This window comes from Thamnophis sirtalis, unplaced genomic scaffold (genome assembly GCF_051295495.1).
Source record: "Thamnophis sirtalis isolate CommonGarterSnake01/CBP01778 unplaced genomic scaffold, rThaSir2_p1.2 scaffold_5, whole genome shotgun sequence".
NCBI classification, from domain to species: Eukaryota; Metazoa; Chordata; class Lepidosauria; order Squamata; family Natricidae; genus Thamnophis; species Thamnophis sirtalis.
In genome coordinates this window covers 119504330-119516565 of record NW_028261385.1, presented here as the reverse complement: position 1 = coordinate 119516565, position 12236 = coordinate 119504330, and the positions used below count along the sequence as shown (strand labels likewise).

Here is a 12236-nt window from a genome sequence, read left to right as displayed (position 1 = left end):
TATTAGACTCTGTATCAAATGGATTACAATAGAATTGGCCAGTAGCTACTATTTGCTTCATATCTGAAGTAGCAATTTCAACATTTCTACTTTTTCTGATTGACTATCACAGATTTTGGTTTCAGAAACTCCACACTGAATGCTTTTCCTATCACCTTTCATAAGAGGTGCCAAAAAGACTGGTGGCAAGGTTTTGGCACATTTAGAAGCCATCATGCTACCAAAGAAACATTCTTAAATTGAATAAATCAAATGGGTGAAGAAGCAAGTCACTGTTCTGTCCAGAGAAACAGGAAGTTAAGCTGCACTGAATAAACAGTAAGCATCAAAAGGTTTAGCTCTGAACATCCAGTGATTCAATTCATTCTCAAATTTAAACTCTGACTGGATGGTGGGAAATGGAAGGATTTATACTCCTTGCAGACAGCTGGTCAGTTGCATTCTTTTAGCAATTGGTTAAGGTCACCTGGAGGTTTATCTGTGTCATCAGAGTCACTTGAGTGGTGCAAATTGGTGTGGAACCTTTTTGGAAATATTGAAAGGACTATGTTGTAGACTGGAGAAAACGGGGACTCAGATTGTTGGGGGCAATGAGCTGACTCTGTAAACCTCTTAGAATGGGCTGTAAAAGCACTATGGTGCAGTATATAAGTCTAAGTGCTATTGCTATAAGAGATAATGTTTAATTTGTTAAAGTCTCAAAACTATTATCACTGGATTTCTTTCCCCTTCCCAGTATCTTTGCCTGTTACAATGTAATGAAAACTAAGTCTGCATTTAGAAAAAAAAACAAGGGTTCTATATCGTTCTGGAAATGAATGGAATATAAAAGATTAATACTCTTTTTAACTTTCTGCTTTAAGGATTTAATGTTTACTAATAACTAATTAACTACTTAACTTTTTTATGGCTTCAAATAAATGCTTGTGCAATATCCAAATAAATATGTTGTTGTATATTCAACAAAAACATATTCAGAGACCATTTGGCACATGGGTTTAAGCTGTAATCAAATAGGGCAATAATCCTGAAGTTATCATGATATCTGTTTCATTTTTTTTTTCATACTGAACTATGAGATACCAAGAAATAGTTTATACAAAAACAATTTCATTCCTCAAAAGACAAGAAAATATATTCAAATTGGGACACAAATATTAAAAGGGACATTTTTCATCTAGCATTTCTTCTATAACAAACTGTTTAGTACCTAATAAAATATCTGAGATATCTGGGAATTACTGATCTTTTTTATGTGCAGCTTTTGTATCAGATCAGTATGAAGCATTTTCTCTGAATGCGGCCAAATTCTGATATGTTTTATGTAAAATTAGACAAACTGTAACTTTAACTGTCCACTATTAATCCACCTACAAATCACAATATATTATTCTGCCTTTTATTGTTATTGTATTATTATTTCCATTTTAATGCTTTTATTTATGGTGCTAGTCCATGACCATAATAAAGATAGATTGACTGAAGCAGTTTGGAAAATCTACTAATTAAAATTGCAATATTTCTTGCATGCCTAGAATTATTTCTCATCACATATCCATCATTCATTTTTTTATAACAGAAAAACTTACAGAACAGAAAACAGGCATGCATGAGCTCTATTTATAATTAATAAAAATAATACCAATCTAATAAAATGCACTGATATAAGCTTCCAGGTTGAGAACAATTGATTCCAAAAACAAAAGAAAATAAAATGACTTTTCCCAATTACAGTAAAAATACTTAATTGCTCAATATTTGACAGATTCCTGCCATAGTCAAGCCTCGTGATTAGTTTAGCTGTGAAAATCAGATATTTGTTTTTAATTGTAAGCCAGTCTGTAATATTAGCTTCTGTGGGAGAGGAATGCACAATTAAAAAAAAAAGAATGGGGAAAATTACAGACCAGTTAAATTTACATCTGGATACATTTTTGAAGAAGGATCCAGTGGTGGGATTCAGCCGGTCTGCACCTATTCGAGAGAACCGGTTCTTAACTTTCTGAGCAGTTGGAAGAAGGGGTTGTTGGAAGAAATCTTTTGTTTTTTTTCCCACTTTACAGGGCTAATTCTGTAAGGAAGGCAGGAAGGAAACATTCTGGTGTTCTTTCTAGCCTCATCTTTATTGCCCTGCTTACAGAATGCAAAGCACCCATCAACCTGAGTGACGTTGAGTTGGCCACGCCCACCCAGTCAGATGATCACCAAGCCACGCCTACCCAGCTGGTCATTAGGACAGAGAACCGGTTGTTAAATTATTTGAATCCCACCCCTGGAAGGATCACTATGGATTCTGCCATTATATACTTACCTCTTGTGACCTAAAGGTAATATGCTTAAAAATCCAATTTTCTTAGATTTTCAAAAATTAAGTCTTTAGAAAAGACTCAGAAAAAACTGGAATAAAAATTTTCCCCAACTAGTTAAACAAACTGACAGTAAAAATAAATGGGCAGTCAAGGATATATATTGGGGTGAAAATTGTTAATCTATTTGTCAGTGACATGGAGTTAGAGCATTCACTGAACTAGCCACATTTGCTGATAACATCAAACAAGATGGTGGCAGAAAAGTTTGTTTCAATTATACAGACACAGGTTGACTCTTTTTGACTCCCCTATAGATATTGCTACATGGTAAAAACAAAAAGAAATGGGGGGGGGGGATCCAAAAATGAATTTCCATATTGGGGATGGATATTAAAATAGCAGTCATTTCAATATAAGCAAGTCTGCAGTGATAGATATTGAAGTTAGAAGCCTAACTTTGTAAATACAGTGTATACAATTTGCTAACATGGTCTACATTAGTGATAAATAACAAAGTAAATAATCATTCTGGTAGATGACTAAATGAAAACATTGCACATTGTAAAAAAGGACATTTTGAGGGCTGCAGGGCATTAGTGAGTAAACTAGCCTTCTTTATATTAGTTCCCACCTTATTTCTCCAGTCTTACTTCAATTCTGGCAACAGAATAAGAGTTTTATTTCAATGTCTTTTTGGTTCCTGTTAAGTGTGGCATAAATCTTCCTTTGTTTGAAATGTATCTTTTCTTTTTGTGATTGTCTGTTGGTTTTCACATTATTGTTTATTGTTATTTGGGAAGATCATTGTTATTGACAATGATGTTATAAGTCACTGTCAGTCCCTCGAGGCTGGAGAAATGTATTATCAGTACTGCAATATAAATATATTAACAAACAAAAAAATTCCAGGAAACATTAAGAAAAGTGGTGTAAAATAAAATTGCTACTATAGCAATGTTTATATACAAAATACTGTTGCAACTATAAGTGAAATAAAACAAATTCTTTTAAGCAGGAAATTATAGAACTAAAAGATATGAGGTAAGGCAGCCGAAGTGAAGGAAGGAAGGAAGGAAGGAAGGAAGGAAGGAAGGAAGGAAGGAAGGAAGGAAGGAAGGAAGGAAGGAAGGAGAAAGAAAGAGGGAGGGAGGAATGTAAGAAAGAAAGAAAGAAAGAAAGAAAGAAAGAAAGAAAGAAAGAAAGAAAGAAAGAAAGAAAGAAAGAAAGAAAGAAATTTCATTTAGAAAAGCTAAGTAAGACAGAACCAAAGCAGCTGGGGAAATGTAGTTGGTATTATGAAAAAGAATGCTAGAAAAATAGGGCTGAGAACTCCTTTAAAATCCCTATGATATGCTATCAGTACACATGCCCTAAAACATTCTGCAAAGTACAACTAGTTACTGCAGATACTTTCTCAAAGCAGGGAAAAAATATTGTACAGTCTCAGTTTTGGGAGACTGTATTTTGGAGCTAAAACAAAATAGAACAAAAAGTTAACAGGATATTAGCCAAACAAGCAATCAATATTTTCTGTTTTGGATCAAAAATAGTTCTGATATTTGGGAACAAATCTGAATTCTGAAGATATGTATCATTTGAAATATTTCCCCTTAACAACACTGAACTAGACAGTTGAGTCCCCCTCTCATGATTTAATATAAGTATCTCACAATCAAGCATTATTAGGTAGCTTCCTGAGCTATTGTTCTAACCAGCCAATCAGAGCACTTAGAGCCAATCCCTCATTTGAATGGCTCCCATTATATAAGTGCATAGCTAGAATGAGATCACTATCATTTGTAAGGGGGCAAGTAAGCTGAACGGGAGGGGTAACAACCAGCAAAGTCATGGCTGCTTTCCAAAGAGGCAGGAAGGCCTACTTCCGGAGGAAGAGGAGGATGCGCCAAAGGAGATACCGAAAGTTCCTAAGTAGACGAAAGAAGCATAATTCTAGGCGAGGTAGGAAAACACGAACCAGACACATAATGAGATGTGCAAGGAGCGGCTATCGAAAGAGGCGTATGCCTGTGTCCCGATATCTGGACCGAAGAATCAGAGACAATGTGCTCTCAGCCCAAAAAGCCAAGCATTCAATGACTTCCTACAGGGGCAACATCTATCACAGGAAGCCCCTGAAGGTAGGTAGACCAAGAAAGAAGAAGCATTATAACCGTACACGTTCAGCTTTTCTGAAAGCCAGACTGAAGAAGCAAAGAGCTAACAAGAAACGTGCCAAGCATTCTGCTCTTGAGAAAAAAGCCAAGAGAAGAACACGTTATTCTGATGAGGAGGTTTTCTACAGCATGGCCAACTCTTCCATGCCAAAAGCAGCATCAGAAGAAAGACCAACAAAGAAACACACTGTACGCTTCACAACTCCTAGCAACACAAAGACCGAGCCCCAAGAGGACCCCTCCCTTGATAATCAATCAAGCCAGCAAACAATAACACCCAAAAAACGGGGCAGACATTCAGCCACCCCTGTTTGCAAAAGCCGTTAATCTAGAATAACATCCCTCTTCTCTGAATAACCGCCTGCAGGCCCCTGGAAAAGAGAAATAAGAGGAAAATAACATACCGGCCTGTCTTAAAGATCCAAGAGACCTTATAACTGACTTTTGATGAAACCACCTTCACCCCTACCAATCTGGAATAAAAAAAATGAATTTGTTTTATCAACAAATTAGTTTGATTGACGACTGAAAAAGGCATTTGGACAATTGCATGAGAATCCACTGGAAACAAAAGAGAATAACTTAAGTAAACCTACTCCACTTGAGAACATTTATTTCCTTAACAACGAGGAAGCCAGTTTAATGAAAAAGCACAAAACTAGAGACTTGCCATAATTTGGTAAAAAAAAAAAAGGATGGACTTACTGAAGGTGTGTTTTCCTCTCCAAGGAACATCTTAAAATAGTAATAAAGCTGGATCTTTTGAAATATGTGTTGTGGAATTCCATCAAGCACGTATGGACAAAATGGGGAAAAATAATGGAGAAGTGATTATTCCTTCTCTACTGCACTGTGTGGTGGCACAATGGTTAGAATGCATTATTGCAGGCAAATTCTGCTGCCAGGAGTTCAAGCCTGATGGGCTCAAGGTTGACTCAACCTTCCATCCTTCCGAGGTCGGTAAAATGAGAACCAATATTGTTGGGGGCAATATGTTGACTATGTAAACTACTTAAAGAGGTCAAAGCACTATGGAACAGTATATAAGTCTAAGTGCTATTACTATTGCTATTTACAAATGAGCCACTGATAAATATCTGTCTATTAATGTTAATTAGTTCCTGACAGATTTAGCCTCAGTCCCCAGGCACTAAAGCAGCATTTGAGTTGAGACTGTTTAAAACTCAGTTTGTTTATTTAGTGTATGTTATATCGTACATGGACTAGCAATATAAACATTTCACTTAGATTCCTTTGAATCACTTGATTCACTGACAGGGACTGGGAGTGGGAATGATAACAGTCTATTGTAGACAATCATTTGATATAGTGAATAAAAATCGCTACAAACATCTAAAACAGTTGTGCTCTCATCCAGTACTGTATTGTATTGGTAACAAAATTCCAATCAATTTATATTTAGCAGAGAGAACCCAAGCCTGCCAAAAGTTCCATTCCATAAAAGGGAACCTCATCATAAGAAATGGTGATATGCTTGAAATAAATATAGTTTGGTTTCCAAATTATTATATATACATAAAACTGGGTTGCAGTTCTCTTTAGATTAAGACCTATCAAAAGAATTGCTTATTTCCTACTTTACCCATCTTGCACATAAATTATAGATTTGTCTCAGAACTTAGGTTTTTATTCCAGATTTTTTTTCCATATCTCCTGAAGCTATCCATATTCCTTTCATTTCAAGCAAGGCCAAAGTTCAAATTCCCAAAAGTGGAATTCTATGGACAGTTAATCAAGGACATTGTTTTATCATGTTGGTTTTTGATAGCTTGTCATATATCATACCTTTTTTCTGGGATCATCTGAGAGATTTAGTTACAAAGAAGTGTTGCCATTTGCCTGAATCCAAAATGTATAATTATTTGTCTCTGGTGCCACAAAAAACCATGCAGTTGTGCATTGGATAGCAAAAACAATGATATTCAGCTACCTAATCTCAAACAAGATTCTTCTGTTGAGTCTAAGAGATGTAATTTGAATTAGTTACCATATAGTAATCCTTATTTAACTTTAAAGATCTTTCTTTTTTAAAAATCATAAAGGCATGTTCACTATTTCAACCCAGAATATTAGAAATTTCAAGAAATGACTCAAGAAATGGCAAATAAATCTTCTTTATTTAGGAGCTGTGGTGGCGCAGTGGTCAGAATACAGTATTGCAGGCTATTTATGCTAACTGCCGACTGCCAGCAGTTCGGCAGTTTGATTCTCATGGTTCAAGGTTGACTCGGCCTTCCATTCTTCTGAGGGTGGTAAAATGAGGAACCTGATTATTGGGGGCAATATGCTGACTCTGTAAACCACTTAGAGAGGGCTGTAAATCACTGTGAAGCAGTAGATAGGTCTATTGCTATCGCTTTATTGCTGTTAATGTTTTGAGAATATGTTTCTTGATTGAACATGTCTGCGTACCTGAGGAAACAGTGAATCCATACCAAAAACAATGGATAGCAATGGAAAGAAGCCATGACATTTACCAGAGCCCTTGGTATTCTAGTCAAGCATTCACTCTATAAGAACACTAGTGCGTAATGTTTTCATAACTAAATAGTGATGCATTTCCTGATCTTGATCATGTAATGGGGAAAAATGATCACATTTTAAAGAAAGGATGGAAGGTTGACTGTAGTTTTTACTCTAGAAAATAATCTTAATTATGTTAGTTGTAAAATCTATGGAGATTTCCAGTCATCCAGGTCATGGTTGTACCAAAGGTGCTTTTCAAGAGGCAACTGAACTTTCTTTGTGTTTCTTTGAAGATGTTTCACTTCTCATCCAAGAAGCTTCTTCAGAGCTAGAGAAGCTTCTTGGATGAGAAGTGAAATGTCTTTAAAGAAAAGCAAGAAACTCCAGTTGCATCTTGAATAAACACTTTTATATTATCTGTATTAACTAATATATGGCAATTTTAGCATTTATATCTATACATGTAATATTTAATCCCCAAATATATTACTGCTTTCTTAATTTCAACTATTATACTAATCCTTCAACTGATTTGTTATTTATCACATATACTTGGGAATAAACTGAGATGTATACATGCCAAAATACAACCCACAATTGGGTTTGGCTTACCTGCAGATGGGCTTATTAAAGAGTACATCTAGTAATACTTTTTTTCAAGGTCTCTGTATTTGCCATATTTATTCATGCATAAAGAAATCATTGAATTGTTAATCAAAGTACCATGAAAAATGTGGATTAGATTATTTGCAGGTGGCAATTTTTTCATAATAATTTGGTTAAAAATGCAACGGTCCCCTTATCCATGAATGGTTTTATATGTAAATATATATAATATTCTACATTTGTATTTTTCTCCTTTACGAACATCTATATGTTGTTTCTAGGATTCAAAAAATGACTTAATGACACATAATCAATCAATCAATCTAAAACCTGTTTTAGGCAGACAGCGTTCCAAGCCAATTAAAATGCCGTTTGAAATTGATTAGATAAATAAAACAGTGATTAAAATGGAGATTAGCTTGAAACTTTATACATATAAGGGCTGTGCAGCACTTCAGATTCAGAAGTAAATGGATGCCTGTAACTTCTTAAAGCTTCTCTACAGCACTGGCGGCAGCTCTGGATTCCATAATGCCACTTCGAGCTGTGACCAGTTAACCAAATGAGAGAGACCTAATGGTAAGTGACAAACTAATAAATAAAACTTCAAACATTATTATTACTATTTACCGTTCACTTCATATTTCCAACCTGAAATATTTTTGAAATAAAGAAGATTGTATAGGATAAAAAGTCACTTTATAGGGGACATGGATGGTATAAACTAATAAATAAATATTGATATTCCTTTTCATTCGTACCAGGTTCAGATATTATTAGTATATCACACATGCTTTCAAACCCATAATAAGGACAAATATATTAAAATATACAATAAATTACCTTTTCCTTTCGCTCTTTCTTCATTGTGTAACTTTATGGCAATTTACTAACTGATTGCCAAATCGTCCCTAGTTTCTTTTTGTTTGCATAATTATAGAGCATGTGGCTTGGTATTTATCTATTTACACACTAGGAATAGTTCTTTGAAAACAGAAAGGTTGTGTAGCCTGAGAACAAAAGGTCCGTAATTTTGTTTTGATCCTTGGCCACAAACCTTTTTAATTTTTTTCAACATTGTCTGATTTCAGCACTTAGTTTTGAAGGAATGCTGCCTGAGATTCAGGAGATTTTAAATTCCATCAGTCTGATCTCAACTTCTATTGAACTGTGCTTGCTACTGCAATCTGTTTCTAGTAAAAAGTTGTAGAGTTTCTAAGGCATGTCCTTCAGTGGTCGGATTCAAAAAAAATTACTACTCGTTCTGTGGGCCTGGCTTAGTGGGCATGGCATGTTTGGTAGGCAAATCATGCTTGGTGGGTGTGGCAGGGAAAGAATACTGTAAAATCTCCATTCCCGTCCCACTCCAGGGGAAGGATACTGTAAAATCTCCATTCCTTCCCCACTCCAGGGGAAGGTTACTGCAAAATCCCCATTCCCTCCCAATCCGCTGGGACTCAGGAGGCAGAGAATTGATGAGGGCGGGGCCAGTCAGAGGTGGTATTTACTGATTCTCCAAACTCAAAATTTCCACTACCGGTTCTCCAGAACTGGTCAGAATCTGCTGAATACCACGTCTGATGTCCTTGATTCCACCCACCTACAGATTGTGGTTTTCTTCTGTGTTTACTATTCTCAAACTTGCCGAGCATAGTCATTGCTTTCTAAGTCTATCCTCTATTTACATAATATACCCAACTTTTCTTTGCTAATCATTACCTTTAGAAACATTTATTTTCTATTTTGGGGTTGTTGCAACCCATGATGTTTTAGTAAAATCATATCCATAATTTGAACAGGGACGTGCAGTCACTAGAGGCAAGGGAGGCGGAGCCTCACCAGTCTCCTCAGGAAAAAGAAAGAAATTTAAATATTTTTTTTTAATAATTAAAGCCAAGATAGTTGCTACCAGATTCCAGGTCACAGTGGCTTGGTGTCTGCTTAGTGTTAACCAAAGCAGGAGGCGAGAGAACTCGGGGCCTCTTTTCCATAAGGAATTTTTCACCTTCTAAAAGTTAAGAAAGAGTTAAAAGGCAAAGAAGTTCATATGGAAAAGAGGCACTAATTCTCCCGCCTCCTGATCTGGAAGCAGCCAATCATGTCTTCTTGAGCACGCTTACATTGGGCGGGGCGTGCTTCAGAGGAGAGAGGAGTGGGAGAGAAGGAGGAGGCTGCCTCTTTGCTGCAGACCTGGGCGCTTGGCGGCTCCCGCAATGCAAAGTGCCCCACCGTCCCCGATGCTGCCGCCCGCCCGCTGCCCCGACCTGCTTCTCCAGGCTCCGCCGCTGGAAGTCCTGGATCGCCTCTGGGGGAAGGCTGGGTGAGAAGCGGAGCGAAGCTTCTCCGCGGCCTCCCGGCGCTGCTCAGAGGCTCTTGCAGGAACGCGTGCCAGCGGCCGGTGGCCCGGAGCGGCCCTGGCTGCGAGACAAGGCAGCTCTTAAAGCAGCCGCTGCCACCGCCACCGCCCCTCCTTCGCCCGGAATGCCCCGCCAGGCGAAGGAGGGGTGGTGGCGGCGGCACGGCTGCTTTAAGAGCTGCCTTGTCTCGCAGCCAGGGCCGCTCCGGGCCACCAGCCGCTGGCACGTGCTCCTGCAAGAGCCTCTGAGCAGCGCCGGAAGGCCGCGGAGAAGCTTTGCTCCACTTCTCACCCAGCCTTCCCCCAGAGGCGATCCGAGACTTCCAGCGGTGGAGCCTGGAGAAGCAGGCCGGGGCAGCGGGCGGGCAGCAGCATCGGGGACGGTGGGGCACTTTGCATCGCGGGAGCCGCCAAGCGCCTTTGCTGCAGACCCGGGTGCTTGGCTGCTCCCACGATGCAAATCCCCCCCCCCCGCTGAGGCCGACCAATGCCCTGCTGAGCTGCTTCGCAAAATGATGCCCAGCTGAGCCTCACCAGGTATAAACTTCACCGCACGTCACTGAATTTGAAAGAGTCAACCTTCTTTTTCTTATACTCAAAATCCACCTTTCCAAGTCATGCATTACCACTGGAATTTGAAATCAAAGAATTCCAAAGCATATATGGCAAAGACCATTCTAAAAGAGGTATTTTGCTATTCTTTTTTGCTCAGAAGAATCTGATTGTGGATCAGACAATCTGTAACTCAGCAATATCTGGAGGGCCACAAGCTTCCTAGGCCAATTCTTAGATAATGTCATCCTAAACCATGTGAAGCAACTGCTTATCTAAAAAAAAAAAATACCCAGCAGTTGGAACAGGTATTCAAAGTACCTTCAAAGTTTATTGCGATCCAGGTTCCACCACCAAGGCTGCCAGCTTTAGGTTCCATGATTAACTTTTCCAAGTTAACTAAAAAGAAAGAAAATACTGTCTATTATATAATGGCAGAGACATCCACTTTTCTGATAAATAGGTTGCCCTTGATTAATGTCGGTAACTGGGACTAGAATTTTTGCCACAAAGTGGTACAGTTATAACATATGATGCCATGTGATGGCAATATGTGCCATTCCCATTGCTTTGGTTAAGTGAGATTTTGAATGGCTTCCAACAGAAAGAGGAAGGTTCACAGGGACCCACAACAGTGTGATATGAATATGATGGAGTCAGAGATTACTGCAATTGCTATTCATTTCTCTTCTATGCCCCTTGTTTTATGTTTATATTCAAACAAAAGAAATCATATGCGATTTTCCCTTGCTTGATAGGATCAAATAGGCAGACATACCTCTGTAATGAATATGTTATATAATGATGTTGCTTCATAAAGTGGTTTCATAGAACTTACCTGCAACAAAAAGAAGCAAAATCTTGAAAAAGAATGACATTAAAAAATCCATCTTTATCTTCCTCCTATGCTTTCAATTTGAGACTTCCTGTTGAGATTGTGATATCATAAATGATCAAAGCTCAGCAGTTTTTCCCATTTTCCCTGCAAGAGAAATATACTCTGCAGTCCTTTATTCACATTAGATCCCTTTGCAGCTTAAAGATAGATGCCCAGTAGACATGTAACACCAGATCAGAATAGTTATATAAAACCAGGGGAAAAACCTGTCAAAGAGAAATTTCTTCTCATGTCTTTAAATCAAAGGCATAGAAGATAGATCTGAGAAGATACAGAAACATTCTGCTTCCCTGCATGTATGCTTGCCCATCATGCTATTCCCTTTTGGGATAAGCAGCTTTATGCAAAGCACAGAAAAGGAATGAAAAATAGTGAGCCAAATAAATTAAAGGCTGAGATAAGAAAGAAAAAGGGGAAATATAGCTAAATCTGGCTTGTGCCAACATTATGCATCTCCCTATTGCTCTATTCTTGCAGAATTACCTTTACTTCTACCATACTATAGACAGCTTAATTTGTTGCCTTTTGCCTTTAATTTTGTTTATCTAGCCCTTGTATGTTCTGTCCAAATACAGCTCATTTATTCTATAGATAAGACCATATTACTTTCTTTCTTAATGGCCCCTGAATGTTCCCTATCATTCAGCACCCATTCATTCTTGACCCAATGTCTACTTGCACTGCATTCAACATACTTTTATATTTTTCTTGGCATACAAAGAAAGCAAAGTGGGCAAAGTATACTCTTATATACCATCTTTTTTGCTTTTTTGATTTAAAAAATCATCCTTTGCAACATATTAGTTTCTTTTCTACCAAAAGTTTCATGTCTAATAATTTCCATTCATTTTTCT

General features: G+C 37.8%; 1 protein-coding gene across 1 annotated transcript in view; it reads right to left on the bottom strand.

Annotated features, from left to right (window-relative positions):
* PKHD1 (PKHD1 ciliary IPT domain containing fibrocystin/polyductin) overlaps positions 1-11880 on the bottom strand; it is a 180127-nt gene extending 168247 nt beyond the window's left edge. The window contains 3 exon segments of the mRNA XM_087717043.1: positions 6290-6430; positions 11263-11322; positions 11866-11880. Coding sequence (XP_087573169.1) covers positions 6290-6430; positions 11263-11322; positions 11866-11880 — 216 coding nt within the window.
* Positions 11881-12236: the final 356 nt, after the last annotated feature.